Genomic DNA, 27,154 nt, shown 5'->3' with positions numbered 1-27,154 from the left:
TTAATCTCAGAGATAAATTAGGATCGATATAATATCGATTCCATACACACATTATTCCACGTACGCGCGCTCACCAGTGGGTCAAAGGCGCACGCGCACGTCAACGCCCCCTCCCCCTTCCGACCGGTTCCTACTCAGCCGCGCGCGGATTGAGTCAAGTGAACCTACCGAGAGGTGGTGTTGACCAACCGCAGCAGGTTTTCAGTAAGAAACCTGAAAAATCTAACTTTCTAAGGCAACTGACAGTAACGCTAAGACCTTAATTTTTAACGGAAGGGTCCGCGGTGCCGGAGCTAAGGCGACGCGACAGAGAGAAGAAAGTAAATCCCGGAGGGAAAGCGCCCGAAGTGAGCTTGAGGATCAAAGCTAATGCTAACTTAGCCAGCCATTGCTAAATAATTATACGGAAACTCGTGTTATTTTATTAGACGCTTGCTTTGACATACGCATTGTGGTTGCAAAGTGGGAAGTCGGGGGGAAATCTGTTAAGTTATATGCTACATTTAATTTAAATAGCGAGGTGTTTTGCCTTTCCATTTTAGGCCACAAGCGACTGGTATTCACTTGGCGAGATTAGCTACAATAGCCGGTGTTATTGAGGTTACACCGGCTCTACGCTCCTCAGGACAGGTGATACTGTTAAAGATAGTTCACTGCTAAAGGAACTTTACATCGGGAGGTATCAGTGTTTATAAGTTAGCTTACACTTGGTACTGTCTAAGCCTTGTGCTTCGCAATGCTGAAACAACAGCAGCAACCCGGCTCAGGCGGGAGAAAAGCGTCAAACGGAACCTCGGGCCCCGCCGGTATGCCTTCCCCAGTCAGCGGCATCAACAGCGGCAACAGGACACCGGCCGGGAGGTAAGCGAGCGGGGGGACTGCCAGGACAGTCCGGGGATTGTCCTGTGACTCAGAGGCCTACCGGTTAAAGCGCTGTGTGTCAGTGGGCGTGTCCCGGTAATAGAGCGTCTCTCCAATCCAATGAAATCAGTTTGTTTTAGATTGACACTGACTGTTAACCAATCAGAATGCTCACATTGACCCGAGGTGAATTAATGGGGTGGGTCCAAGTTTGGTGAAAGCAATGGGTAGCAAATCAGCACAAAAGCGATACAAAGTTTATCTGGCCTGTCAGTGCCAGATAGGGGACGTTGACGATAGAAAAGTGTTAAAAATTACAACAAGACATCTTTGTAGCCAAGTAAAGCCTGATATAAAAACCTTATTGTTAACATCGAAAAGATTTTACGACCAGGACAAGGTCATATGTGGTCTAAATCTCTGAGATGAGTGTGTTTACTGAACTCTTTTCAGCTTCGTCTCTTTGTTTTGCGCCCGTGAAAGTGGCTAGCAGTGATACCATCCCATGCGTGCATTCTTTATGGGGGTGCATTTAGTATTCAGATGGATCTTAATCCATTTACTGAGTGTGTCAAGATGAGTTTATTCCTCCAAAGCTTGTTTCCATTTCCATCTAAGCTGGTTTATATGGTGTAGTTTTCTCTTTTCCTCTTTTTCTTGAAGGTGGCAGGTGGAAAACTTGCAGTAAAATATTATATGCTGACAGTATCTCTAAAGGAAAAATTGATAATAGGAGATACTAGAAGGACCCATTATGGACTGTGGATAGAGATTTTCACTGCAGTATACATGTTGATTTGAGAACTTGTCAAGCCTCTGAATAAGCTTGTCACTTTCTTTTTGGCTAGCCATATTTGTGTATGTTCAATGTGGAATGTGACACTGCCTTGACAAGCTTTGAAAACAAGTTTTGTACCCCTTTCACTTTCAAGTTGACAAACAAGTTTTCACTGTGCTTTTTCACACAGGAATCGAACTTCTGCAAAGCCATCATTCCAGTCATCTCCCGTGAGTATCCTGATCCAGATTAGTTCATCACCTTTTAGTCCACATATTTAAGGAGTAATAACATACATAGTTGATATGTTGAAAATATGCTTGTTTCTTAAGCATTCATAATTCAAAATATAGGGATGTTTTTATTCATGTGTTTACGAACATCACTGATGAAAAATACATTACAGAAATAGAAAATAATGTGTATATGAACTGTCAAATCATATCTCTTTGAACAGTGATGACAATAAATAAACCTGTGACAACAGTTCATAGGAATTTCCTCATGTAGGTTAAACTTCCGTTCAGTGCATAAAAAGTGGGTCTCCTGTGTAAAAGTGGCCTCAGGAAGTTTCTGTAATTCAACTCCTTACCTTAGAGTTCCCTTGTTCTTGTAATGGATTAGCGTATTTAATTAGTGGCTTACACTATGCCACAGTTACTTTTATTCACCATCAAACCATGTTCTTTCAAATTCAACACTATATGGCAATTTTTATGTAATGAAACGTTGTCTTGATGGATGCTTTTTAATGTTTCCATCTGCAGGTTTTTGAGGGTGTGTACAACAATGCGAGAATGCTTCATTTCCTCACAGCTGTTGTGGTGAGTCATTTGGCTTTTTGTCAACGTCCTTCCAAGACCATGATACCTATGCTAGAGAAGTTAACGTGCATCAACCCCGGAGATAAGATGTAACCTACCTACTGCAAAGCTACCTTTTCTGTCATGATCTGTTGTGTGTGTCCAAGGACGTGAAGGGTTATAGCAGCTGGCAGAGGTTGCTGGTTAAAATTCTTTGGCTTTTTTGGCTGGGTAAAAATTATATATATTTTGTTGAAAAGAGGCAGGCTATACATCCTTCTGTCAAAGCTACCCCTGATGTGTCGTCATGAAATGTGTACAGTATATAGGATACAGTATGTGTGCACGTTGAATGTTGTGTTGGATGAAATTTGGCTTGGAGTCACTCTCCTGGTTAACAAGGTTTTAATAAAATCTTTATCTCTTTTAGGGATCTACCTGTGACATAAGAGTGAAGAATGGCAGTGTATTTGAAGGCATATTCAAGACTCTAAGTTCTCGGGTAAGAAGTTCATGTTAAGCAAACAGGCACACATGCACTTCCCTCTACCAATTTAAGGAAGCACCACAAATATTCCTGTAAGTCCTCAAATTTCCACTGCCTTGTCAATGTTTGGTTTTTAGTGTGAGTTGGCTGTGGACGCTGTACACAAACGCACTGAAGAGGAGGGATCAACATCAGTCCTGCCACGGAGAGAGGACATCACTGACACTATGATCTTCAGTCCTTCAGACCTGGTGACAATGATCTGCAGAGATGTCGACCTCAACTATGCCACCAGAGGTACAAACACACACATGCTGGGGGTTTTGGTAAAGTAATAAACACAGGCCTGCAATGTATTTTTTGCAGAGATATATAGTTCCTTCATAAAAACAAAACAGCAAAATGCTAGATTTAATTGTAAGCATTAAGATTACATTCAGGCTAAACACATCCTTGATTTATAGTAAATGGGGTTTTTAAGTGTTGTAAAAATGTTTCTAGGTTGATCATTTGTCAGTCTACTGTCCTGAATGTACCTCTTGACTCTTTATTTGCAAGGAGAAAATACGAAAAAAACAACTGCAATATGGTTGAAAAATAAATGGTAATATAATTTTATATTTCGAATCAAAACCAAATGCAGGCTGCAGACAAATCTTGCCCAAAGAGACATTTTTAGAGTGTTTCATCTTATCCTGTCTAATATTGTGTCTTTGACTTTCAGACACCTTCACAGACACAGCCATCACCTCCACCCGCGTCAATGGAGAACACAAGGAGAAGGTCTTGCAGAGATGGGAGGGAGGAGACAGCAATGGAGAGAGTTACGATCTGGAAAATGATGCGGTGAGTTGCCCTGTCTCTTCCACTCAGAAACACCAATTAACCATCTAATGATATGAATGCCCTTTAGAGATGGTATAACAATATACACCTTCAGTCATGTACTTTCAACACATACAGCCTCTTATTTAGCTGATTATTCATCAAAACATAAATCTTTTAAAACAAGTCGACTATTAATCTGATATGCTGAACTGTTCTACTACTAAGTATTGTTTTAAAGCACTGATTATATTACTACCCCATCGCTCTCCCTGTTTTTCCCCTCAGTCCAATGGCTGGGATGCCAACGAGATGTTCCGCTACAATGAAGTAAAATATGGAGTCACATCAACATATGATGCCAGCCTCTCCATGTATACGTAAGTTGCTTTTGGGAGTAATAATAAATAGTTATAATAAATTGTTGTTACTACAACAGGCCAAAAACTGCATAAAAACACTACAAATAATGTGAAATAAAGTTAAAGATCTACACCATTTTATTTTACATATTTTTGCTCTATTTGTTAATTTTTGGTGAGGAGACTAGGAGAAAAATATTGCTTAGTGCTTATTTTTTGTGGTAATCAAACTGGCAACGATAAGTTATCAGAATTAGATATGAGCAGTGCCAGCCTTTACATATCATACATATTGCATCAAGATAAAGATGTTGTATTTTATTGTAGAATTACTTTTATCTATAAATTACTGTTTTCCAGTTGAGTCATTGTTGACTGGGATTTTACAGATTTTCACCATAACCAAATGTTGCACCACTCCTACTGATTTCACATAGCTTAAACTATAAGATGTGCTCAGTAGAGTGCAGGGCTCCACCAAGGCCACTGTCAAACAACATACACCAACTTTAGAGGAGGAAAACTTCATAGTAAATGATCTGGATCTGCCCCAATATTCAATGGGTTCTTCCCTGGGTCATGCCCCATTGCTCCACCACGTTTGATGCTAATCGGTTCAGTGCTTTTTGTGTAATCCTGCTGACAAACAAACAAGCCAACACACACGGGTGATTACATAACCTCCTTGGCAGAGGTAACCAAAGAGGAGGGACATTTACTTTAATCAGATGATGTATCACTTGGAGTGAAAACCTGCAATCTGGCCTCCACTTAATTTCAGTTGGAGCTCTTTTCTTAAAATTGACTATACTAAACTATCTACTCCTTGCATCATATGTATTCAAGCTTGATGTATAGACAAAAGTCAACTTCAGCTAATTCACAAGGAAGCTTCCTTGGGTAAGACTCTGAATACTTTTCAGCTGTGGAGGGGGACAAGTAAAATGGAAAACAAATGTTTGGGTCAGTAAGATCTTCACATTTGACAGGTTTTTGGTCTTTGTTTTGGCTTTATCAATTGTTTTAAAGGTTTCTGTCGCTTCCTTACATTCTGTTTCTTTGTCCCACTTTTCTCTCTCGCTGCCCAGTGTGCCACTGGAAAGAGGAAACTCTGAGGTGTATCGGCAGAGGGAGGCACGCGCCGCTCGCCTGGCCAGTGAGATTGAGTCAAGCCCCCAGTATCGCCATCGTGTGAGCCTGGAAAATGATGAGGGCAAAAGCGAAGAAGACAAATACAGCGCTGTGGTGCGGGATGGCAACGATCGGGAGAGGGGCCGCGAGAGTCCCCGTGACAGAGACCGCGAAAGGGGCCGAGACAGCCCTGGAGCCAGTAACAGGTGAGAGGAGACACTTGTAGAGTGTTTGTCAGGCAGGGAGATAGTGGTGTTCATCTTGCTGTAGATATTGGTTAACATTTCATCAACTCTTTTCGAGTACTGGCCCCACCGACCACTATTCAAGTTACATATTTTCCACCATCCACTGTACTCAAGGAGACTTGAAAGTTGCAATAACTCTTGCACCAACCCCAGCTACAGCTGAACATTTTTGAGAAATACATTTCAGAATAAAGGAACAGAGAAATTACAGTGTCTGCTGTGTGTGAAAGGCTGTCACCAGTAAATTCTATGAACTTCTTGATTCTAAATTGTGTCATCATTTGACATTAACAGTCTCTGGAGATTTTGATTCTCTTGGTTTAAAAGTTGAAGGTCAAAGTTCATTCTCGATGCTGGAAACAGCAGCTCACAAAGCAATGTCATTTTAAGGTCCAGTTTTCAGTCCCATCACACCATCAGTTCAAGTAGAAAAACTGAGGAAGATTGTGTGATATGATCAAAAGCTCCCTATCAGAACAGCTACTAAATGGACTTTGAGGTGAGATTGTTTTGTCAACTGCTGTTTCAAGGTCAGAAATGAACTTCTGAAAATCAGTTTTGTGGTACAGTATTTTTTCCTGTTCCTCTTGTATGATACATTTTCTTTCTGTTCCAGGGAGGGCAAGTACATTCCATTACCTCAGCGTCAGAGAGAAATGAACCGGGAGCGAGAGCGAGCAGAGAGGGGTCCTGGTGGGCCTCAATCCCATAACCGTCTAAGTGGAGGTTACCGCTCCACCCCTCCATCCTCCTCTTCCCCCAGACCCTCACTGCCCTCTGCTGCGGGGCCACAACCTGGTGTTTCCCCCTCAGAGAGAAGCAGCCCTCTGTCAGGCCGAGGCGGTGCCTACACTCCCCACCACCCCCAGGGAAGTCCCAGCCCAGGCCCGGGTTCTGGCCCTGCCAGCCCATACACACCTGCCTCTCCTGGTGGACCAGCACCTACACCAGCCTCTGCTTCCGCGGCCCCTTCCCCGGCCAGCCCCCCTGCCCCGCACGGACACACAGTCCCTCATTCCCACTCACTCCCACACTCACTGTCTGACGCTGGCAGGCCTGTTAATGGAGGTGTGTGAACTTGTGTCCAAAGTGTTTTCACAGCATCTGTGCATGTTGCCTGTGTAGTATGAATGGTCTGAAATCAAAAACTAAGGAGATTTTTTGTGTTTTTCAGTCTCTGCCAGAACATCTCCTAAAGCCCAAAGACCTCCACAGTCGAGCAGGACAGCCCGCACTTCAAACTCACACAATCAATCTACAGGTATAAGCTGCAGTCAAATCCTGTTAACTGCTGTAATACAGTCTCCTATATTATTGATGAACTTTGCAGAAAACGTAACCTTTATCTTTTTCTCCATCGTGTCCCCTTCAGCTACTCGCTCTCCTAAATCAGGCTCTTCCCAGGACACACCTTATCTAGACACATCTTCTGTCTCCCTGCCCGCCCAGAAGACGTCTGGCCCCGCCCCTCTCTTCCCTGTAGATGGTACTGTCTCACCTCTCGCCTTCTGTTCTTGTTTTAAAGAGTTTGAAATCAATGTCAAAATCATTTGTATCCTGTGATGACATGAGCTTCAATGAGACAGTCACCTCGTAGCAGTGAGCGACGAGTATTGAAGGTGGAATCTAATGAAGCGCTACAACTAATTAGCTTGCCGTTTGTCTCGTCATTACAGTGAATGAGATCCTTGGTGCAGCTGCAAAAGAACGTTCAGCCGAGAGCCCCAGCAGCACGGAGGAAAGCAAGAGCAGTAAAGGTGTGTTTCAAATTGGTACTAGCTAAATATTGGAAATAAATCATAAAACTTCCACTTGTGCCTAGTTGCATGTCCTGTGTGTTTTTGAGAGCATGCGCTGACTTCATACTTTCACATTTTCATTAACCTTTGTTTCCTGTCTCCTCACCAGCTCCATCAGTGCAGCAAAGGTCGCAGATTGAGGAGCTGCGGAAATTTGGCAAGGAATTCAGGGTAAGAGTTCAGTTGCCTTTCAGTGAAGTGTGAAATTAGAAAATCTGTGACCAATCAAGGGGCCACGTCCTGAGACATCACCGTAGCCTGACTTCCCCTCTAAAAAAATCACTCACGTCTTATCCATTTGGTTGAGATCGTCAACAGTAATCACATGACATTGAGTGCTGGTTAGCGTACTCAGTCTTTACTGGGTGCTGTAGAGATCAGTCAGGACATTGTGCCACTGAAGATGTACTCACTTTAATGCAACATGTTTAAAACTTTGTTGTACACAAGGGACTTGGGTTTCTGTAATGCAGTTATTTGATTGCAAGGTGTGTTTGTTGTAGTACTGCAGTCACCCTGCTAGAAGAGGGAAATCCAGACATATCTAAGAAAAATACTTGTGTGACGTTTTTTGGAATTTTAATTTTTGCAAATCTGCTGCAGCACTTTTGTTGGACATTTGTCTTCATCTTTGCCTGATCACAAGATTTGGTAACAAGTTGTAAAGGTGCAGTAAAATGATGTGTTACTCTCCGGATCAAAAGCTAAAAAAAAGTCTTGAATTGACATGCCGTTAGTGTTATATTTATGCTTACATCTAATTTAAATGCTGAGACAACTTGTCAATTGACCAATAATCACTTAGTCATTCATAATTGTCATTTTTCAAGAAAAAATTGTAAATAGCGAGAATTTTTTTGTCCTGTGTGATGGTAAATAGATTATTTTTGGTGGTTTTGGACAAAATAAGCCTCTGAAAAACATCAGCATAGGCTTTAGGAAATTTTAATGACATTTTCACCATTTTCTGACATCCAAAGTCCAAAAGGTTAATGAGAAAATAATCCTCAGATGAATCGATAATGAAAGTAATTATTAGTAATTCCTTTCTCTGGTTTTATGATCACCTTCATCCAGCTTCACTATTTTCTCATTGCCTCTGTACTTATATGCTTCTCTCTGTCTTCCAGCTCCAGCCAAGTGGAGGTAGCTCGAGCTCTCCCAGCTCTCCAGCAGCAGCAACCCCTCCTGCCGTCAGTGAGGTCGCCCAGCCCAGCGCAGCCAAAGCCTCATCATCAGATGCTCACCCTGCTTCAGACCCTAAACCTCAGCCTCCAGCTCCCAGCCCCTCTCAGCCCCAACCTCAGCCTTCACCAGCTCCTGCTGAGGACCCCAGCAAGGACACCACAGCTACATCTGGCACCGCATCGGCTGCCACCACAGTGCCTGTTTCAGACAGGCAGTCGCCAGCTGCCCCGCAGCCAGCCAGGACCCCGGGAAGTGAGGAGGCCAGGTCTGAGACAACGGAGCGGACGGAGGGTGTGGCAGAGTGAGTCTTAAGAATAATTACTCATTGTAAATTATTTGATTTTGCTTACTTGTGGCATTGTGATTGTCATTTGTAAACACACTTTTTTTAATATCTTCTAGCCAAGTAAAGAAATCAACCTTAAACCCCAACGCTAAAGAGTTCAACCCTATTAAACCTCAGATGCCTATGGTAAGTCAATTTGTTCTTGTTAAATCCTTGAAATGTGAAAATATTGTCAGCTTGGATAACTAGAGGGTACTTGTGTATATATATGATGTGGTTTGAAGATCAGAAAATGTAGAGAAGTTAACTTGTTACCAGACACCCACATATAGTACACAAGCTGGAAAATTAGATAACAAAAATGAAAAGGTTACTGTTCTTCAACCCTTTTGATTACAGTCACAAACCTGGTCTCCTCTTGAAAGGCAGCTCACAATGAGTATAAGAGATACACAAGTTATAGAGGCACAAACGCGGCAGGAATGTGTGTTTTTCGCTTCATCTATGTTATTGGCATCAAAAGGGAATATAAGGCCTGGAGCAGTACCTTTCTGTGTGGAAAACACTGTGGAGCCACAAGTCTGAAACAATTCTGCGTCAACAGTTGTTGCAGTAATAATGGGGATCCTAAAATGTTGCAGACAGAACCTGGAGACTTGGAGCTTTCAGACAATGTATAATTTGTCAATGTTATGTCAAGATTGAGTCTGGTACAGATCAAAACATACGTACCTACGTAAAGTAGCCATGGGTGGGACTGTGCATTTAAGAAAAAGAAAAAAAAAGATGAAAAATGCTTATGTTCGGTCCAAATCGTTATAGCAGCAAATATTTTACAATCAAAGACCTGTTGTAGCTGTGCTATTATTTTGTTTACTGCAACACTGAAAAATAAAACGTGCTGAAACCCTTGTGGTTAGCTAAGTCACATGCAGATGTATTTACCTCTGGCTCTGTTACTGTACAGGCGAAGCCCAACACTGCGCCCACTCCACCTCGGCCGACTCCTCCAAGCCCAGTGGTCCTTCACCCAGGTGGACAGGGACCGCTCTACACTGCCCCCTACCTCTCTTACGTCTCGCAGATTCACTCTGTGCAGGTACATGAGCATTAAAACTTTTACCTGGGTGGCTGCGTCTCTCATCAAAGACATTCCAGTCTTTGTTCAAAGTGTTTAGAAGGAACAGCCATGCCATCACTTTTGTGCCAGACACATTGGAATTTTTAAGTACACGATTTCAGAGGGAAAGTTTTATTTAGTAACCTAGGTCATTTTAGAAAATCTCACTCTTATAGAATATTTAAAAAATCTGTAAATACTAACATTTGAGAAGCTTCACTCAGAGATGTTTTTTATTGGTATTTTGCTTTGAAAGTAACTGAAATGGTTATTTGATTATCAGAATTCTTTCCAATAAATGTTGTTTTCATCAAATAATCCCTTCAGCTTTATATTCATTCCTCCCAATATAGTATATGTGTTGACCTCGGTTCTGTTTTTCAGCCACCACCAATGTATCAGTACACCATGTCTACAGTCAACCAGGGAAAATACCCCAGGACCAAAGGTAAATGCAGTGTTTTCTTCTCCAGTGCTGCATGTCTGAGGTTTTAATTTGTTGTTTCCATTTGAAGTTGCTTCTAGAATAGATGCACTGTCAGTTCTCTGTATATCAAAGGCTTGAAACACACTTCACAGAAAACAGTGCTGAGACTCGAGCTTTTCACTTAAACCTTAAATTATGCTTTTATTATGTTCCAGCTCCTTGAGTTGCTGTGTATTATGGAGGTGTCATACTACATAAACTAGCAAGTTGTTATAACTTGCGACAAATATTAAATATTTTGGAAAACTGTAAGTGTACCAATATGTTTATGTTTTTAATGTCTTGCTTATTATTTGCCTTCATCAGGCTCAGTAGTGGCCCCTCGCTCTGACCATGGTACTTCAGCGCCCCCCATGCTGCAAGCTGCAGCCTCAGCAGCTGGGGCCCCGCTGGTAGCATCCCCCTACCCTCAGTCCTACCTTCAGTACAACCCACAGCAGTACGGCCAGCAGCAGGTCATCCAGGCCATGACTCCCTACCCTGGACAGGTACGATGTCTAACCCCTATAATTCAGGTTTCAAATTGTTAGCAGGGAGTTTGAATTAGCATTAAAGAATACATTAAATATATCATATATAAATGTATTAAAATAGTTTCATTTGTTCCTGTCATCTCTCCCTCTCCAGCCGATGTACTCCATGCTGCAGAGTGGAGCCAGGATGATAGGTCAAGGCGGGGGTCCCCATCCACAAGCGCTGGGACCCCCAGGAGGCCCCCAGTTTCAAACACAGGGAGATGGACCTCAGGGTCCACAGCAGGGCATCTACGGTGAGGGTTGCCAAATGTACAGAGTAATGAATGAGAAACAAAAGTATCTCTATACAAGGTTCAGAATATTCAGTGGTATTAAGTATCTGTCATCCTGTTCCCACTCCTGTGTTTTCATTGAATGTTTCAAAAGCATTTCCCAAGACACTGACTTTCTCTTTTCTCTCTAGCTCCACAGTCCTTCTCCCACCACTCGGGGGCAGTGCATCAGCCTCAGCCTTCCAGCACCCCAACTGGCAACCAGCCCCCTCCCCAGCACGCTGCACCTAGCCCTGGACAGGTTAGATACCTCTACGGGACTGCTTGAATATATGTAGACAAATTTGCTAGGTCCCATTTCAGGGACTGGATCTCCCAGTCAGCTTTTTTAGACTCATTGAACTTGAAATGTAGACTTTATAAGGTCTAGTGGAGTATAAAAACACAACTGCTTTTGTGGAGGAGGCACAGGTTCAGCCTCGGAGGGACTGACCTTTTTGAAGGCTCCAGTTCCAAGGACACATCAATGATTCATTTGTGATCTCTTAACATTTTTTTACATTGTGATCTCTCCCTTCAGAACGCCCAGTCAGGCCCACAGCCACAGTCCTTGTACCACTCAGGTCCCCTGTCAGCACCCACCCCACCCAACATGCCACCAGGCCACACATCTCCACAGGGCTCTTACCCTATTCAGGGTTACAGCATCCACAGCCACCAGGGCATCCCACCCACATACCCCCTGGGACAGTTGACACAGGTATGGATCCACAGTGCTACTTATTTATCATTTATTATTATATACATTTTTTTTAAAAGTGTTCCATCTTTTGAAAAGTTTTGTCTCGATCTAAACTTGTCACTGTCCTGCCCCCCCAGGCCCACGTACAGGGAGCCATGTCGGGTCCCCACCACTCGGGGAGCCACGGTCAGCCCCAGTTAGTGATGTTACAGCCGCCCCCTCAGCAGGGCCCTGGCTCAGTGCCCCAGCACCCCCAGCACGGACCTCAGCAAGGAGCACATCAGCACTTCTACATAGGACATCCACAAGGTATGAGCCCTAATGCCTAAAATAACCCCCCCACCTGAATTATCAAATAAAGCTGATTTTGTTCAAAGTGTAGGATTTACAATTTCAATTTCTGTGTTTACCCACCACAGCAATGCAGGTACAAACGCACCCTGCTTCCTTCCATCCGCCTGGAAACTAAATCCCCTCCAGACCAACCCCCACCCTCCCAAACTGCCCCCTGGAATGAGCCCCAACATCCCCACTTCCTGCTGGATGTGAGGCCCAGACTGAATGCAACAGACAGGATCGCACAGAGGAGAGAAGAGGACAGAAGTCTCACAGCACCTTATTCTTCTGCTGTAATGTTCTTCATCAGTACAAACCTTGGTGTCAGCTCCAGACGAGAAGGACCTTTTTTTAATGTTAACGATGAAGGTGGCAGACTACAGCAGCAGCGTCCGACCCCTGCTGCCATCCTGCTCTTCTTTCCGACTTCTTCCCTTTTCGGGGCATCTTGCTGGGCGGACCAGTCAGAGAGGAAAGAACACGGATGAAAAACAGCAGCAGACACTTCCAGCAATGTGTTTTTAGCCTTGTGGGGTTTTGTAAGTACCATGATACAAAACACAGACTGTCGTGGGATTCTCATGAATACAGCATGAAAGGAGGGATTTGTAGAGGAGAGGGGATTTTTAGCAAATCTTTTTTTTCTTTTCTTTTTTAACTTGATCCAGTAGTTAAAACCACCCCTTTGCCCTTCTTCTCTCCTGTAGGAAAATATAATTAATTAAAAAAATGGACAAGATGGACAAAAAAAATATTAAAACAACAATGACCAAAAAATAAAGTTTTCAACTCAACTACAAAGGTCTGTTTGTATAATTTATTGTATGATTAATTGTGCTTGTCTGGAGTATTGCAGTTACAGTTATGCTCTTCTCTGCATGAAGTAACAGTTAACAGCTATAATGAGGCACAGAAATATATTTTTCATTAGACAATAACAAGAGCACTTTTAATTTGAAGCTCGCTAAGCATTTGCTATTATGTCAGGCAGACAAAACGAAGTAATTATCTCCTAGGGGACTTATTGTGTTCTCTTCACATTCTCATTAGCTTGGATTCGTTGTGCTCAGTGGTACAACTCTGCATGTTAATTTAAAACGGTCACTAGGGGGACCCCTTTGTAACCACCAACCTCGGTGCCAACATCAGTCCTTGATATGACTTTAGGTTAGTGGGACACTCTGCTTCCCCTTCAGGCAAGTATGACACCACACTTTGTGGTTAAGTGACAGCGCTCAAGATCGTCAATGTGTCAGTGTGTGGCCTACTTTCCTCCCAGTGCAACATGTTGGGACACACACTTTCAGCACGGCAGGTTTTGATGGCCTCAGTGTGACAGGGCATAGAGCTGCTCGGCGCTGCGCTCCAGTCGGTCCCTGTACTCCAGGTTGGAGTAGTTGCCTTCAGGGACCCCCTGTGTGCCATTGAGGAGGCCCCAGCAGCAGCAGGCAATCACCGCTGTGCTGTCGCTGTCGCCTGATCAGGAAGAAAAGTAGATGGACAGAGAGAACAGCATGAGAATTGAGTTTTTCACTGCAACTGTTTGCACCTATTATTTCATAATTGTCACATGTTCGGGAAACCTTTTAAAGTCTTGCTTTAAAAAGTCATAGTGTATATAATATGTCATTTTTGTGTTCAGATGGTTTTGCTGCTCAAGAGTGACCAAAAAAAGTTAATGGAGGTTTAAATTCAACAGAACCATATGGCACTATAGTGCAAAATGTCTTCATTGGCTTCCAGATGTCTTTCACCTAGAAGGTACTCTTACCAACTTTAGGGTCACCGACAATTAATAAGCAGATCGCTGAGGATATTCTAACAATATCAACATTCATCATGATATGTATTTAGGTTAGGGAAGTCACATATTAATCTTTTGTTTATCAGGCATTATTGCACAATACTATTAAGTCAAAAGAGGAAATCTAGTGGATATTTATTGGTAATTAAGATGACAAATTATGTATCACTAAATATAACTTAAAAATTTTGATGACACATAGGTACATTTTCTAGCCTCAGTTCAGTGTCTCAAAGGTCAGTTTGAGGACACAGGCCTGTCAATCAACACACTTGTTTTTAGGAGTTAACACTACCACCATTAGGGAGGTTGCATTAATCTTTAGTTATGTCCAAATTCATTGTTTTAACATAATGACTTCAGACTGGGCAAAACATTGATTGCAACATCTGTTAAGGTGGTTTAAATTCCCACGGTTCTTAAGCAGTTTTTTTTTTTTTTTTTTAAATGACAACCTTTATATACCTAAAGATAGACCTACCTATACACCACTTGCTCAGTAACCATTGTATGAAAAGTTTCTTTTCCACTTCATTTGTGTAGGCTCGACAAAGCTGCCTTTATCCTCAAGACAATGACAGATGAGGACCAATTAGAGTGCAGACCATCAGTCCATATGGCTTGTCTGAGCACAAGTGCTCTGACTCTAGATGAGACAGACGTTGGGAAAAACATCTCTGTTTAAAACATACGGAGAGGAATGCTTGCCAGAGTGCTGTGGTTATCAGACTAAACCAGAAGGCCTGGTTTACGCAAAAGACCAGGTTCAATACTAAAAGAGGTTATGATTGGGAATGGTAGTCGTGTAACCTAAAGATACACTTCAGAAGATTTACTTTAGATCAGAGATAATTGAGATCAAGTTTTGGTGGATTACGGTTAGGGAAATACTTCCCTGGCAGCCAATAAAAGTACACCAAAGAGAAATTTTCTTGACTGAATCTCTGACCTCCATGGAAGCCCGCTCTGTTCATCAGCTCCTCCCAGTCTGAACCCGCCCCCAGCAGGGCATCGTAGGCTATCATCGGAGCGTCGTGGCCGCTGCGTCCCGCCCAGCCCGACAGGCTGAAGCTCTTGTAGGCTTCGTCCCTCTCAGCTGGGTCGTAGGAGGGGGGCCAAATCACAGGGCCCACCCCGTTGGAGATGCCCCTCAAATCCAGGTACCTGTGGACAGAGGTCAGAGATTTTCCTGACATCCACGCTTTCCTCCGGTGTTAGGTGAATCTCTATAAGTGAAAAGTAATGAGTGTTTCCAAGGTTCACTGACACACTGATATATTATTTTTACTATATATAAGAAGTAGAAACACCTGTTTTTATCAGTGGTACTTACTGATGGAGTAAGTGGGCAGGGTATTTTTTTATGCTTTGACATCTCCTGGACTGCACAGATTGTATGATGTTGGCAGAAAAAAGTGCTTCCTGCGTAATGCCCTGACCCAACATCCTGTTTTAACCAGATAAACTGTTCGTGCGTCAAATGAAGCACACATAATGCCATCAGAATTAAGTTCCTATATTTCTATACATTTATTATATTTAATATTTTCTTAATGTCAATTTATCCATGAGAAGACCAAATCCAACCTGGCATAAAGTCAGTTTGTACTTTCTAACCTCCCTATACTGTCTGTGGCTTTCACATTCAAGCCCATTCATTCAAACTGAGGATGTAAATAATTATAAAACAAATTTCATTTCTTAAAAAGTCACAATAATTTCATAAAACATCTGGGTGCTATAGTTAAAAAGTAACTCAAACATGAGTAAATTGTTCATTTGTTGGGGATTATTTTCAGTGGGGAGTAATTAACATTTGGTGTTAACAGCATCAGGACAGTGTGCGTGAGATTGATTTAAAAATAAACGATAGTGCCCGTGTTCATCATAATGAGGGAACGCGTTTCCCAGCACAACGGTGTGTCTCGCTGATGTATCTTTATCAGTGGAGCTCTACTATAACAATTATGAATCAGCTACATCAGGTTTGGAGCAGCTGGATCGTTGCTGGTTTTGTTTAAATAAGAAAAATATTGAATATGACCAGACTTAGTAAGACTAAGTAAGAAATCTACTTGTGTATTTGTATTATTGCTATTAGGAACAATAGCTTAGAAGAAAAATGAGGTCACACCACTGCACTCAAACTGACCACTGACATTTTAGTGCAAATCTCATGCCATCCTCTATTAACCTTGAGACTGATATAGGCTAACAGAAGTTGCTGATGTCGGAAACCTGGAGTTGAATACAACATGACAGCCTCATACCACTGCCACTTGTCACAGAAGTAGCCCCAGTCTCTCTCTGTCTCCTCCACAGCGAAGCCTCGACCTACAACGAAGTTCTTTGCTATTGGACAGGCCTCGTTGATCAGGCCCAGACCCCAGGTCGTGATTGGCCTGCGCTGGACGGCGTAGGCGGTGAAAAGGGCTGATGCTACGGCTCCCAGGAAACCGGTAGGGTGGGGATGGGTCATCCTCCCTGTCTCCACGGCAACCGCCACCAGCGATAACAGCTGATCAGGCTTTGGATACCTGGCAGGGACATAGTATTAAAGTCTATATCAGCTTTTATTATGGAGGATATATAGAGAAATGTGGATTTGGATACACATTATATTCACAGTAATGACTTCTTTCCAAGCTTTAATTGAGTTCACAGAATGTCCATGATGGTTCTGGATGATGTTTTAACCCTGCAACTCTGTTATTTATTTGTTATTTTCTGCTTAGTGATCAAAGAATGTACATTTGCTGCATTTATCATAAATTACTTTGGATAAGAACAGCAGCCGAATGCCTCAGCTGTAAATTTAAATGTGAAATGTTCAATGTCAAGTTGTCTTTCTGTTTCATATCTTTTGGATATTTTTCCCTACATTTTACCGACTAAATAATTAATTTAGAAAATAATCAGAAGATTAATTGATAATGAAAATAATTATCATAAAAAAGAACAGTAAGGCAGTGTATTCCCACTTGGGTCTGAAATATGGCGAGTAAGTCTGTAACCTCAGAGTTATTTTGGACTCTGACCTTAACTTGGAAAGTCATGTCAGTAACATAAGAAGGGCAACTAAAATCTTAAAAGTTAAAAGAGGGTTTGTATGTCACACTGATTTGAGAAACTCCTTCATATTACCAGGTGGGAATACTTTCATGCTCTCCTTGCTGCCTGATGATTTGAGCTGTGTCCACATTCAAAAGCAAACTTATAATGTTTCTATTTTCAGAGGTTTATGACTCCTTATATTATGTCTTGATGTCTTTATGCTCTATGTAAAGCACTTTGAATTGCCTTCTTGTTTAAATGTGCTATACAAAGAAACTTGTCTTGCCTGGAGTTACTCTATGTGTGTGTCTTGCGGCATGGGTCCTTACTGTCTTTGGGTGGGTGGGTGTTTACACGTTGATTGTAATCTAAAACACATTGAGTGTACTTGTATGGGAAATTGTTTTGCCTTATAAGATTATTGCAAACAAACAAAACCAAAACCCTGAGGATTTCAGGAGACAAAGGAAAAATGCTAAAACAACAGAGAGTACCAATATTTGCCAACAAAGTCAAAATCAATCTGTAACTTATTGCCTTTTCGCTATTAGTCCCACGACTTGAGTTACTGCATACAGAGAAAAATCTTTCAAAAAGAGGCTTTAGTTTGACTCAGTTAGTCATTAAGATGCCCTGTACCTGCTCAGGAAAGCAGAACTGCAAGGTCACTGACAATTAAAAATTAATAAACAAACTCATGGAGAGCAGAAGCAAAAGACAGAGTATCCAAACTGAAACTGAGTTAGTATGTACTTATTCTCAGGTCTTACATCAGACCAATGCACATAGACCTCATGGCCGCTCCACAGCCCGTCCCCTCAGGGTTATAAGGCACTCTGTAGCCTCCTTCCTCCCCAGGCTTCAACTGGGACACACCTAAAGGGAAAATAAAGTAAGTCAGATCTCTGCCTTTACCACCCATGAATGTGATGTGTTTGAGAAATTTAGGCTTTCTCTCACCCAGAATGCTTGAAGGCCCTGGTTTCCTCCCTTCCATGTCTTTCATCCCCTCCACATATCGAGCAGCCACCTCATGCAGGAGCTCCTCCCCTCTCTTGCCTGCGAGGGGGACAACACAGACTTAACTTGTTCAAACTGCACACCCTGTCCATATTAACATTTTTAAAGATGTAACATTTGTTAACAAGGCTGGTTGTTTGCTTTTTTCAAAGTAAAGGTCAAGTTGAAATTCTGCCATCTACCTTCCACTTGTGCGGGGCCGTAATAGAGCAGCAAATCAAGGGAAGACTGGAAATTAGATTTAACCTTTAGTTGTGGCTCTTGAAGAGGAGGAAGGTGTGGTGTGTTTCCTGATGAGGCCTCATCAGAACGACACTGACTATCAGATCAATCCAATCAACCCCTCGTTTGAAACAAAATGGGAAAAGGAGAGACAGGAACCGGAGAGAGCAAATGGGCTCAATGTGCTTTTGACCTCACCACTCGTCAGTCCTTCAGCAGTTGCCAGATGCAGAACTGTGTCGTCACTCACTGGCCAGTCAGGGAGCTCAGCCTTGATGTTCTTCAGACCACCGAGCTCCTTCAGCTCCTGCAAGGACAGACATTCATTGTCTTTACGAGCAGCTCAATCATAATTCAGAACAGAACTAGATATTGTACAAAGGACATCATCAATAAAAATTATGATCGAAACATGAATCCTTATAAATTCCCACGTGAATAAAATAACAGCAAAGATAAACTCTTCATCCTTGTGTTGGGCTCCTTGAAACCCCATCTAGGACCTTTTGCATCTGGAGGCCCCTGGACCCACTTTGCTGTCCGACCCACTTCTTTTTCCACACTGGTCCTGCACTGACCTGGTGAATAGCTGGTCCGGACTCATTGTACTCCCACAGCTGGTTTCTGTATCCAATAGCATCACCAGCACCACTCAGTAGCATGGCTGCCTTATAGTACTCCAGTGTAGCAGATTTTCCCATACTGTATATATATATATAAAAACAAACAAACAAAAAAATATTTTAGACCATATGCACAATAAATAACTCCAGAAGAACTCTGGAATAAGCAAATTACTTTTTTAAATTTTTTACAGTACATATAAAGGAACATATACTGAGGAGACACTTTGTAAATGATCTGCCAAGTTCATTTATTTTCTAGAAGTGAAAGTTTATGATAATGTATATTAGATATTTTTCATATTTCAATTTTGAAAACAGTCAAATCATTGCTCCTCTCATTTCATCTTTCCTTCTTGTGTTGTGTAGGTGAAATAGACTATTGTGTGTCTCAACCACTGAATCCAATTACACTTAGAGTCTCCAAAAGGCTGGTTTGTTGATGCCTCTTTACGTGGGGTATTGCACGGAAGCAAAGTTTGATATGTAGTATTTTTGAAAAGGTCTCAGGCGCAGGAAACACATCACAATGCTCACAGGAAAATGTTCAGCGACTGGTTCAAATTAATTCAAACTCTCTCCATGTATTCAAAATGAAACTAATTTTTTAAGTAAATAATTTTAAACTAATACTTACTAATACATAATCAGTTAGTACTGTCAGTAGGTTGTACAAACATGGATCTGTAAATACTTATGTTAATGCATATTGTTATGTTAAGGGATATTCCAAATGAATGTCTCCAGAAACTATTTTTGTAACTACATTTGTAAAGTCATCTCAACATGTTCAGACACGACATATGGAACCATGAATTCAACCATCGATCAATCATAAAAACGAGTCAACCTAAACAGAAAAGTTACTCTCTGGCTTGATTTAGAGTCATTTAAGTAACATGTTGCACATGCTGCAGGAAATCCTTCATCCATGCTGTGGCAGCCTCACCGGGCCATTGCTGCGCGTCGTCCCCCGAAATCAGGTTTCACGAGACGGTCACACACATAAGCTGACACCGGGGCTGCAAGCTGAAGCGGTGCACTCCTGGCGCTTCCTCTGGGCTAGGGTGTTTGTTGGAAGTATTTTCTCAGTCCCAGGAAGAAAGGCCTAGAAAACAGCAGCGTTCATTCACTGAAGTTATGGCACGCTCGCTTCCCGAACCCGAGCCAGTGAGCTGGCCTTCCTGAAAGCGTGCTGGCTATAAAAAGACGCTGCAGCAAACCAAGTTTAGCTTTCCAACTGGCAAGATGGAGACATAAAGCAAATGGTAAATGTTTTGTGTAACATCGGGATAATCATTGACGAGTTCCCCACTCAGTATTTTCACAGCTGCACTGCACAGATCTGTGTTTGATCCATGTGAAAACTACAACTTCGTATTTGTTGAATGAATTATTAAAGCTTAACTGAATTGCAACTTTACTTTAGGCTGCAGAAATGTATACCAACACGAGTGGTGCATCAATTTTGAGATAATAGAATATTTTATCTACCTTTTTCAATCACTTTTCAATAATTAATTCACTCTGAAACTACATTTATTTTAGAGTATTGATACCAATAGAGATAGCAAATTAATTCATCATTAACAGAATATGAAAATAACACTGGTCATATTCACATAAAAGAAGAGACAGAAACAGGTGCAGAATTATACAAGCGTCTACAGCCATGCCACTAGCTCTGGAAAGCTGTGCTAATGTCAGCATACTAATGTCACTCACAAGGACAATGTTCACATCCTGATGCTGAGCAGGTATAGGCCTAATGCTAATGTTATGCTAATGTTAGTGTTTTGTTGTCCATGAGCATTTTAGCATTAGTCAAGTGTTGGCTCTGCCCACAGTTTTCAGTAGTTAGGCTTTAGCTTGTTGCACCTGAAAACAAAATAATTTGATGAAAAGGGCTGAAATCTGCTTAAAGCCACAAAGTGGAGTGTTGATTCTCAGTGGAATTGGCAGGAGTATCACCAGGCTTTAGGCTGAATGACATTGTTTTTAACACACTGGAAAACAAAAATAGTCTTGTCCATTCCTCTCTGTTTCTGTGTGTCTCTTATCCCCCTCTCTTGCTGTCAGGGGTGAGTAACTCTATCTCTGTTCTCTCTCTCTGACCAGATGTTGAACTATGTGCAACCCATGGCTAGATAATCCAGGCAGATCACAGCCTGAGAGCTTCCTCTGTTCTCCATCTGCTGGCAGTCAACCCAGGTGGGAGGAATTCAATATTTAATATTTATTTTATTTATTTATTTATTTATTTAATTTAATATTTAATCCAGTCACTTCTCAACAAAGTCCAACATTGAGCTTGTCATCCACTGATTTCATCCAACAGAGGATGATCAGCGTTAACTTAAATAGTCAATATGAAAGAATTGATCCAAACCCTGTTAAAGGAACAGTTGAAATACACTTATATGAACTTTCTTGCAAAGAGTACAAGAAGATCAATACCACCTGTCTGTACAGTAAATAAGAAACTGGAGACAGGGGATGGTTAGCTTATTTTAGCATAAAGACTGTAATCAGGGGAAAGAGCTAGCCTAGCACAGTCCAAAGCTTTAAAAATAATCTGTCTACTGGCAGCATTACCTATCTCATTTTTTCGTTTGTGTGTTTTTACAGTGGATTAGGTGCCAGACTATTTCTTGGTCTATGGGTTAGTCCACCAGAAACCTATGCGATCCTACTGAAGCATAAATCTTTCAAAATGGATCACGAATACAGTTTCATTTAAAAAAGAAAAAAAAAAAGAAGCAATTTCCTGAAACACCTGGGCATCAAGATCTGGTTACTATAGGTTTTAGCCAATGTTACTCAAACAGCAGTAAATTGTGTTTTTGATGGGGACTACTTTCAGCTGTGGATTTGATGCACGCACGAATTACTGACGGACTGTGTGTGTGGGATTCCCTCAAGAAATACAACAGGGCCCATGTTTATCCAAATGACAGAACATGTCACCTAGTGCAAAGGTATGGATTAATATCTGTTTTTAATAGTTTCTGGACAACAAAGCATAGGGCACAGAGAAATAAGCTATATCATACTTTGGCTACACAGGTAATACTGGTTAGGATCAGTTCATTGTTGATTTAGGTCTTTTCATGTGGGGTGTGTTGACAAAAATGAAAACAGATAGAAAACAATGTTCCAAATCGGTGTAAGAGGAGCAATCAATAAAATAGAACCCTAGAATTCTAGGACTCTGTGTGTCATAATTTATATAGAATGATGATGTCACTCTATGGAACTTTGCCACAGAACTTTGCTACAAAACTTTGCTCATTTAGTTAAGATCAACAACAGATTGACACACGCATTGTATCACTTGAAGTTTTTAATTGGAGACAAAGTTTTTGAGGACTTTCAATTTGTAACCAGTCTGTAATTTGTTGATTTACAGACCAGCTCTCTGGTAAGTTAAGTCTGTAACCCTGTTGTAGTTTATCATTCCTTAATAATCTAGTTTATAATTTACATGTTAACATAACTTTGCTGTTGACTACTTTTTTTTAATCACTGTCATAGTGTTAAATTAAATGTTTTGATTTGTTCTGCAAACTTCTCTAAGAAGTTGGTCTGCAGTGGAAAGAAAAAATATGTGAACCCTTTGGAATGACCTGGTTTGGAGTCCAGGTTTGATAAATCCTGACTTCAGTTAGCTTTTTGGGTTGAGGGGTTCACATACTTCTTCCAACCTACACTGTGGATGTTTCAATGATGTTTTCAAAGATTTTTATGTTATTAGTTAAAATAGATTGTGTTTGTTCATAATTGTAATTTGGATAAAGAATTTAAACATAAATGGAGATTGATTCTGAAGGGCTCATTTGCTTTGTGTTGCCACTGTATATATATATGTAAATTAAATGTAAAATTTGAGGGTTTCAGAATTGAAATGTAAATATTTGTGGTAGAATGAACAACACTTTGATATTGTAAGATAGCGTTTGACTTCTTTGTCTGATCTTTTTAGTCAAAATGGACGGAAGAGGAGACGGAGAGCACAACGGTAGAAATCGTAAGTACTTGGTTTATCTTCCTTTTCTCTGATATTATGGCCATTTAAGGTTGACTGATTTACAGCTTCATTCTATTAATCATAATGGTAACATAATTCTCTAACTGATCTTGCAGGGCCGAACTTTCCCCGTCAGTTGTTTCCAAGAGTTGATCGGCCACCAGCTGATCAGCTTAATGCTGGAGTCATTGCCTGGCTGGAGTTCCTTTTTAATAATGAACTACAGGAGGAGGGCTTTGCATTCATACTGGAGATTGTGGAACCCGAGGATGAGGAACAACATGACGACAACAACAACAACAATGAAAACGCTGACAACAATGAAAATGTTGAAAACAATGACAACAATGCCAATGATGAAAACAATGACAACGCGAATGATGAAAACCCTGACAACGACAGCAATGAAAACAACGCCAGCAGTGGCAACCGTGACATTGCTGTCAACCTCAACAATAATGATGACATACACAATGATAATATAGATGACAATGTTGACAACAATAATGGACATACATATGCTGGTACTAGTGCTGGAGTTGTTGTTGACCAGGGTGTAGAGGAAGATGACCCCCTGCTTGGACCATCCAGGAGGAGGTCAAGAGAGGAGGATGGACAGAATGCTGTAGAGGAAAGCAGCAAAAGAATCAGGGGGTGGGACGGGTTTTCTGACAGCAGCACTGACTGCAACTCTGACAGTGACAACAACACTGACCATGACAATAATAACACTGTCAGGAATACTAGAAATAGCCCTGACAAACATGCAGGTGCTGATGCTGAGGTTGCTGAAGAAGACCCTCTGCCCGGTCCATCCAGGAAAAGTTCAAGAGAGCTTGATACAGTAGAAGATGAGAGAAGTGATGAAAAATCAAGACTATGTTATGAGTTTGCAGACGACACTGTTACAATCAGAACTAACAGAGATCTTGCTCACGGTAGTAGCAGCATTGATCCAGATGATAATGCAGGTGCTGCTGAGGAGACAGGCGAGGAAACCAACCAGCAGGTGGAGGAGGAAGCCACACAGCCAGGACCATAAAGGAAGAGGTCAAGGAGAAAACGATGAAGGCGAGGACAGGGAGGCATCAAAAATATTCAGACGTTAAGCTGAGACGCCAGGGATGAAGAATGACAGTGACTGTGACTGAATTTTACAGTGAGGTTTGGATTTTAAAAGGGTTGTCTCCTGTCTGCCCTGCATCCCCAGAATGGATACAGGTCAGACAAGTTTTACCTTTACTTGATTTTCAGTCAGTGTCTGTATAATCTGGACAGTCTATAGTAGTGTCCGAAATACATGTACATTAAATCAGTCTAGGGGTAAGACACGGACAGAGGGTGGTTCCTGTAACAGCATGTCATCAGCCCACTTTTGGCACCCATTCGCTGATCGTCCTGGAGGGGGATCCCTCTTCGAGTGGGCCCTCCCAAGGTTTCTTCCTTTTTCAGCCTCTTAACTGGGCTGTTTGGGGGAGTTTTTCCTTGCTCTCATTGAGGGTCTAAGGTCTGGATGGGTGTCACTTTAATTTAATTTAGCTTTTTGGATATCTAATGTGGGCATTTAATTAAAACTCTGTTCCCTCTGTAAAATAAATAAATAAAATAGAAAAATTGGATTCTGAGACTTTTGTTGCCTATATACAGTAAATGAATGTCCTCTGTAAATTTCTGTCCATTACATTCAGGCCCTTATCAAACAAGCTCACACAATGCTGATTAAGCCCATCAGCACCAGCTAAATCTCTCTGGATATCACAGTATACTGTAGCTCTAAATCTGGTGTATGTAGTGACATTACTGTGCTGGCAATATGTTTTATGTTAACCAGCAGTGACTGGTCTGTCATGTGCACAGGACGAATCTGTCTTCAGTTCAATTTTCGAAGAAGAAGCTATTTATTTAAAAAAAAATTCTGTGGGTTTAAAGTTTGTCAACATGTGTTTGTAATGATTGACCCATTAGCAGGTCAGCAGGATCGAAGAGATTATTAATTACCAATGAATCCAGAGTCAAATAGGCCTTGTAGCTGTGCCAGCCATTCCACAGATCAGGTCAGAACCACACGTACATAAGTAGGGTGCAGAAGGAATTTGGCCTGGTGCTTACATACTGCAAAATAGAAGATCTCACATGTGGATCTTGTGGAGAATTAAACCCACTCAGTTGCCTTGTGTGTGGAATAGGTTACCTGCATTTGTAATTTGACATAAAACGTAATGAGGAAAATCCATGGTGTAAATTATAGCATAAGCCCTTTCAGAAGAGAAGACATAACACATTCATGGAAATCTGCTCAACCCAGAATCACTGATTTATTTAACTGAAAACTATGTCTCCGATTTCACGCATAGTGCAGGTTGGCCACTGCACAGAAAGACAGTAGCGATGGGTTGGCGATGGGTGGCGGCGATCTGAGTATCAGCACCATTGTTCTACCAGAGGACTCCATGAGCTCCAAGCTGCAGTGTCAGCAAGCGTCCGTCCTGCTAACATGTCCTTGGGCGAGACACAGCTCTGTTGTATCTGACCCAGTGCTCTGACCTGAAGGTGGATGGAAAAATGTGAAAAGAGAATTCTCCCTCGGGGATCAATAAAACATTACATCACATTAAAATCATGTTTTCTGCTCCTAAATCCAGTTATAGATGTAGCCTAGGCTTACAAAACCTGTGATCTACTCATCAATCTGATGTGCTCCACAGCGCTTCCCTCCACAGGGTGGCATAGTTTCACTGCAACACACAAACTGTGGCTTTGAAACAGACTTCATGATTGACACTGGCAGCTGGTGGATCCTGATGCCAGACACTGATTCCCCATGGCTGATGCACATGGTCAGTCTTTGCTACCAGACGATTATCATCAAAGGGGAAGTGCAGATTGCGGAGGGAGATGAGGTATCAGGAGAGAAGCAGCCTGTGGGCTATTTGTCACATGAGTTGTCAGGGTCCATAAAGGCCGATAGTGAGCAGAGCCGGCGAGAGGCACAGTGGTGAAATAAAAACAAATGGTCCATGTTCAGATATGCCTGGGCAGACTGTGGTGGTGTACAGTTTCAGAGTTTATCACTATGTCACCATTGCTGTAGCTGAAGGACCTGTTGTATTACACTGTGTGCATTTGAATATGAGCTCTAAAGAGCAAGTTTGATTAAATGCACACAGCACTGTAATTTAAAGCTATAGCTTGACATTGTGTGACATATACTTATTCTCTGTCTTGTCAGGAGTTATAGAGGGAAGATGAACACTACTCTTATGTCTATCAAGTCAATATATATAGCTACAGCCAGCAGCTGTTTAGCTTCACTGTGAACTTTAGACGTGCTGGTAGGCAACCAGGCTAGCTGTTTGTACTACTGTTTCCAGTCTTTATGCTAAGCTAAGCTAACCATCCTGACAGATAGGAAATCGTTTTTGATCTTTTCATCTCAAAAAGATGTATTTCCCAAAATATCAAATTATTCCTCTAACTTTTGTGTCAGTTGTAACTTGCAATGGTTTAGATTTTTTCTGTACTTGAAAACAGCACTGTTGGTATGAATGGTTATGGGGGAATTTACATAGACAGAAATGACGCAGTTTACACTCGCACCTTGACAAAAGCCCATTATGCTAAAATCTGCATGAATTATGAATGTATGTGTTTCCCTACTCCTGAAAGTGTTTTGGAGACAGCTGGAAACAGGATAATGAAGAAGCCCATTATGTTGTTGTACTGCAGCCAAACCAAACAGCACCACAGATATCCCCCACTCGCCACTGCTAATTATCAAGCCAGAGACATTTCTTCTCATGTGATTATAATGTTTTTTAAATTGCCCCCTTTGGCACGGTTGAGCTCCAGTAAGCTACGCTGCTTCTCCAGTGGGGTGGTTAGTTTAGTTCTGCTTGGCGACAGGCAGAAGGTACAGTAAGCTTGACTAAGCTTGACAAACTTGCTCCCAGGTTCCCTCTTAGGGATGAGGGATGGAGTGGATGCGGATCACATGTGTGCTGGGGTAATGTGTTGGCAGCCTCGACAGCCTGAGAGCAGGATGGGCGATGCAGCAGAAGCAAATCCTTCTTCTGATTGGATAAGACACTCATTGATTAACTAACTGGAGTATTTTGATAACCATTAATCATTATAGTCATTTTTATAAGTAAAAATCCCAAACATTCTCTTGCGCCAGTTTCTCCAATGTGAGGATTTTTTTCT

The 27,154-nt window shown here is 41.7% G+C and overlaps 3 protein-coding genes across 5 annotated transcripts; 2 read left to right on the top strand and 1 right to left on the bottom strand.

Annotated features, from left to right (window-relative positions):
• The first annotated feature begins 137 nt into the window (after positions 1-137).
• On the top strand, positions 138-12,995 carry LOC130162293 (ataxin-2-like protein). The gene is made up of 23 exons (XM_056365980.1): positions 138-861; positions 1,830-1,869; positions 2,407-2,463; positions 2,873-2,944; positions 3,067-3,226; positions 3,654-3,775; positions 4,043-4,134; positions 5,205-5,453; positions 6,112-6,563; positions 6,670-6,756; positions 6,868-6,981; positions 7,172-7,252; positions 7,404-7,465; positions 8,425-8,783; positions 8,885-8,954; positions 9,736-9,867; positions 10,273-10,336; positions 10,682-10,863; positions 11,003-11,144; positions 11,315-11,424; positions 11,704-11,883; positions 12,003-12,174; positions 12,285-12,995. Exons 1-23 carry the CDS (start codon positions 737-739, stop codon positions 12,332-12,334), a joined length of 3,174 nt encoding a protein of 1,057 aa, XP_056221955.1. The 5' UTR covers positions 138-736; the 3' UTR covers positions 12,335-12,995.
• Positions 12,996-13,004: 9 nt separating this feature from the next.
• adprh (ADP-ribosylarginine hydrolase) lies at positions 13,005-20,067 on the bottom strand. Its single transcript, XM_056365996.1, has 8 exons — positions 19,874-20,067; positions 18,880-19,003; positions 18,500-18,608; positions 18,020-18,118; positions 17,830-17,935; positions 16,276-16,542; positions 14,955-15,169; positions 13,005-13,677 (listed from the first exon to the last, which is right to left on the bottom strand). Exons 1-8 carry the CDS (start codon positions 19,879-19,881, stop codon positions 13,529-13,531), a joined length of 1,077 nt encoding a protein of 358 aa, XP_056221971.1. The 5' UTR covers positions 19,882-20,067; the 3' UTR covers positions 13,005-13,528.
• Positions 20,058-24,594, top strand: LOC130162311 (glycosyltransferase-like protein gnt13). 3 transcript variants are annotated; one of them, XM_056366000.1, is made up of 5 exons: positions 20,058-20,192; positions 21,043-21,135; positions 21,788-21,902; positions 22,907-22,951; positions 23,068-24,594. In XM_056366000.1, exons 4-5 carry the CDS (start codon positions 22,912-22,914, stop codon positions 23,991-23,993), a joined length of 966 nt encoding a protein of 321 aa, XP_056221975.1. In that variant the 5' UTR covers positions 20,058-20,192; positions 21,043-21,135; positions 21,788-21,902; positions 22,907-22,911; the 3' UTR covers positions 23,994-24,594. The 3 variants fall into 3 exon arrangements, with proteins under 3 accessions (XP_056221975.1, XP_056221974.1, XP_056221976.1); XM_056365999.1 differs by lacking the exon at positions 21,788-21,902 and having other exon boundaries at positions 23,068-24,593; XM_056366001.1 differs by lacking the exons at positions 20,058-20,192; positions 21,043-21,135; positions 21,788-21,902 and adding an exon at positions 22,271-22,345.
• Positions 24,595-27,154: the final 2,560 nt, after the last annotated feature.

This window comes from Seriola aureovittata, chromosome 21, assembly GCF_021018895.1.
Source record: "Seriola aureovittata isolate HTS-2021-v1 ecotype China chromosome 21, ASM2101889v1, whole genome shotgun sequence".
Taxonomy (NCBI): Eukaryota; Metazoa; Chordata; class Actinopteri; order Carangiformes; family Carangidae; genus Seriola; species Seriola aureovittata.
This window is presented reverse-complemented; position numbering and strand designations above follow the sequence as displayed.

Bases quoted from the DNA above. Each gene is read 5' to 3' on its own strand.
- LOC130162293 (XM_056365980.1), top strand. From the start codon at position 737: ATGCTGAAACAACAGCAGCAACCCGGCTCAGGCGGGAGAAAAGCGTCA. The intron at 7,466-8,424 runs GTAAGAGTTCAG...TCTGTCTTCCAG, and splicing joins AATTTGGCAAGGAATTCAGG to CTCCAGCCAAGTGGAGGTAG. The intron at 11,425-11,703 runs GTTAGATACCTC...CTCTCCCTTCAG, and splicing joins CTGCACCTAGCCCTGGACAG to AACGCCCAGTCAGGCCCACA.
- adprh (XM_056365996.1), bottom strand. The intron at 17,936-18,019 runs GTGAGAGAAAGC...TTTTCCCTTTAG, and splicing joins AGGGCCTTCAAGCATTCTGG to GTGTGTCCCAGTTGAAGCCT. The intron at 16,543-17,829 runs GTAAGACCTGAG...TGTCCCTGCCAG, and splicing joins TCTATGTGCATTGGTCTGAT to GTATCCAAAGCCTGATCAGC.
- LOC130162311 (XM_056366000.1), top strand. From the start codon at position 22,912: ATGGACGGAAGAGGAGACGGAGAGCACAACGGTAGAAATC. The intron at 22,952-23,067 runs GTAAGTACTTGG...CTGATCTTGCAG, and splicing joins AGAGCACAACGGTAGAAATC to GGCCGAACTTTCCCCGTCAG.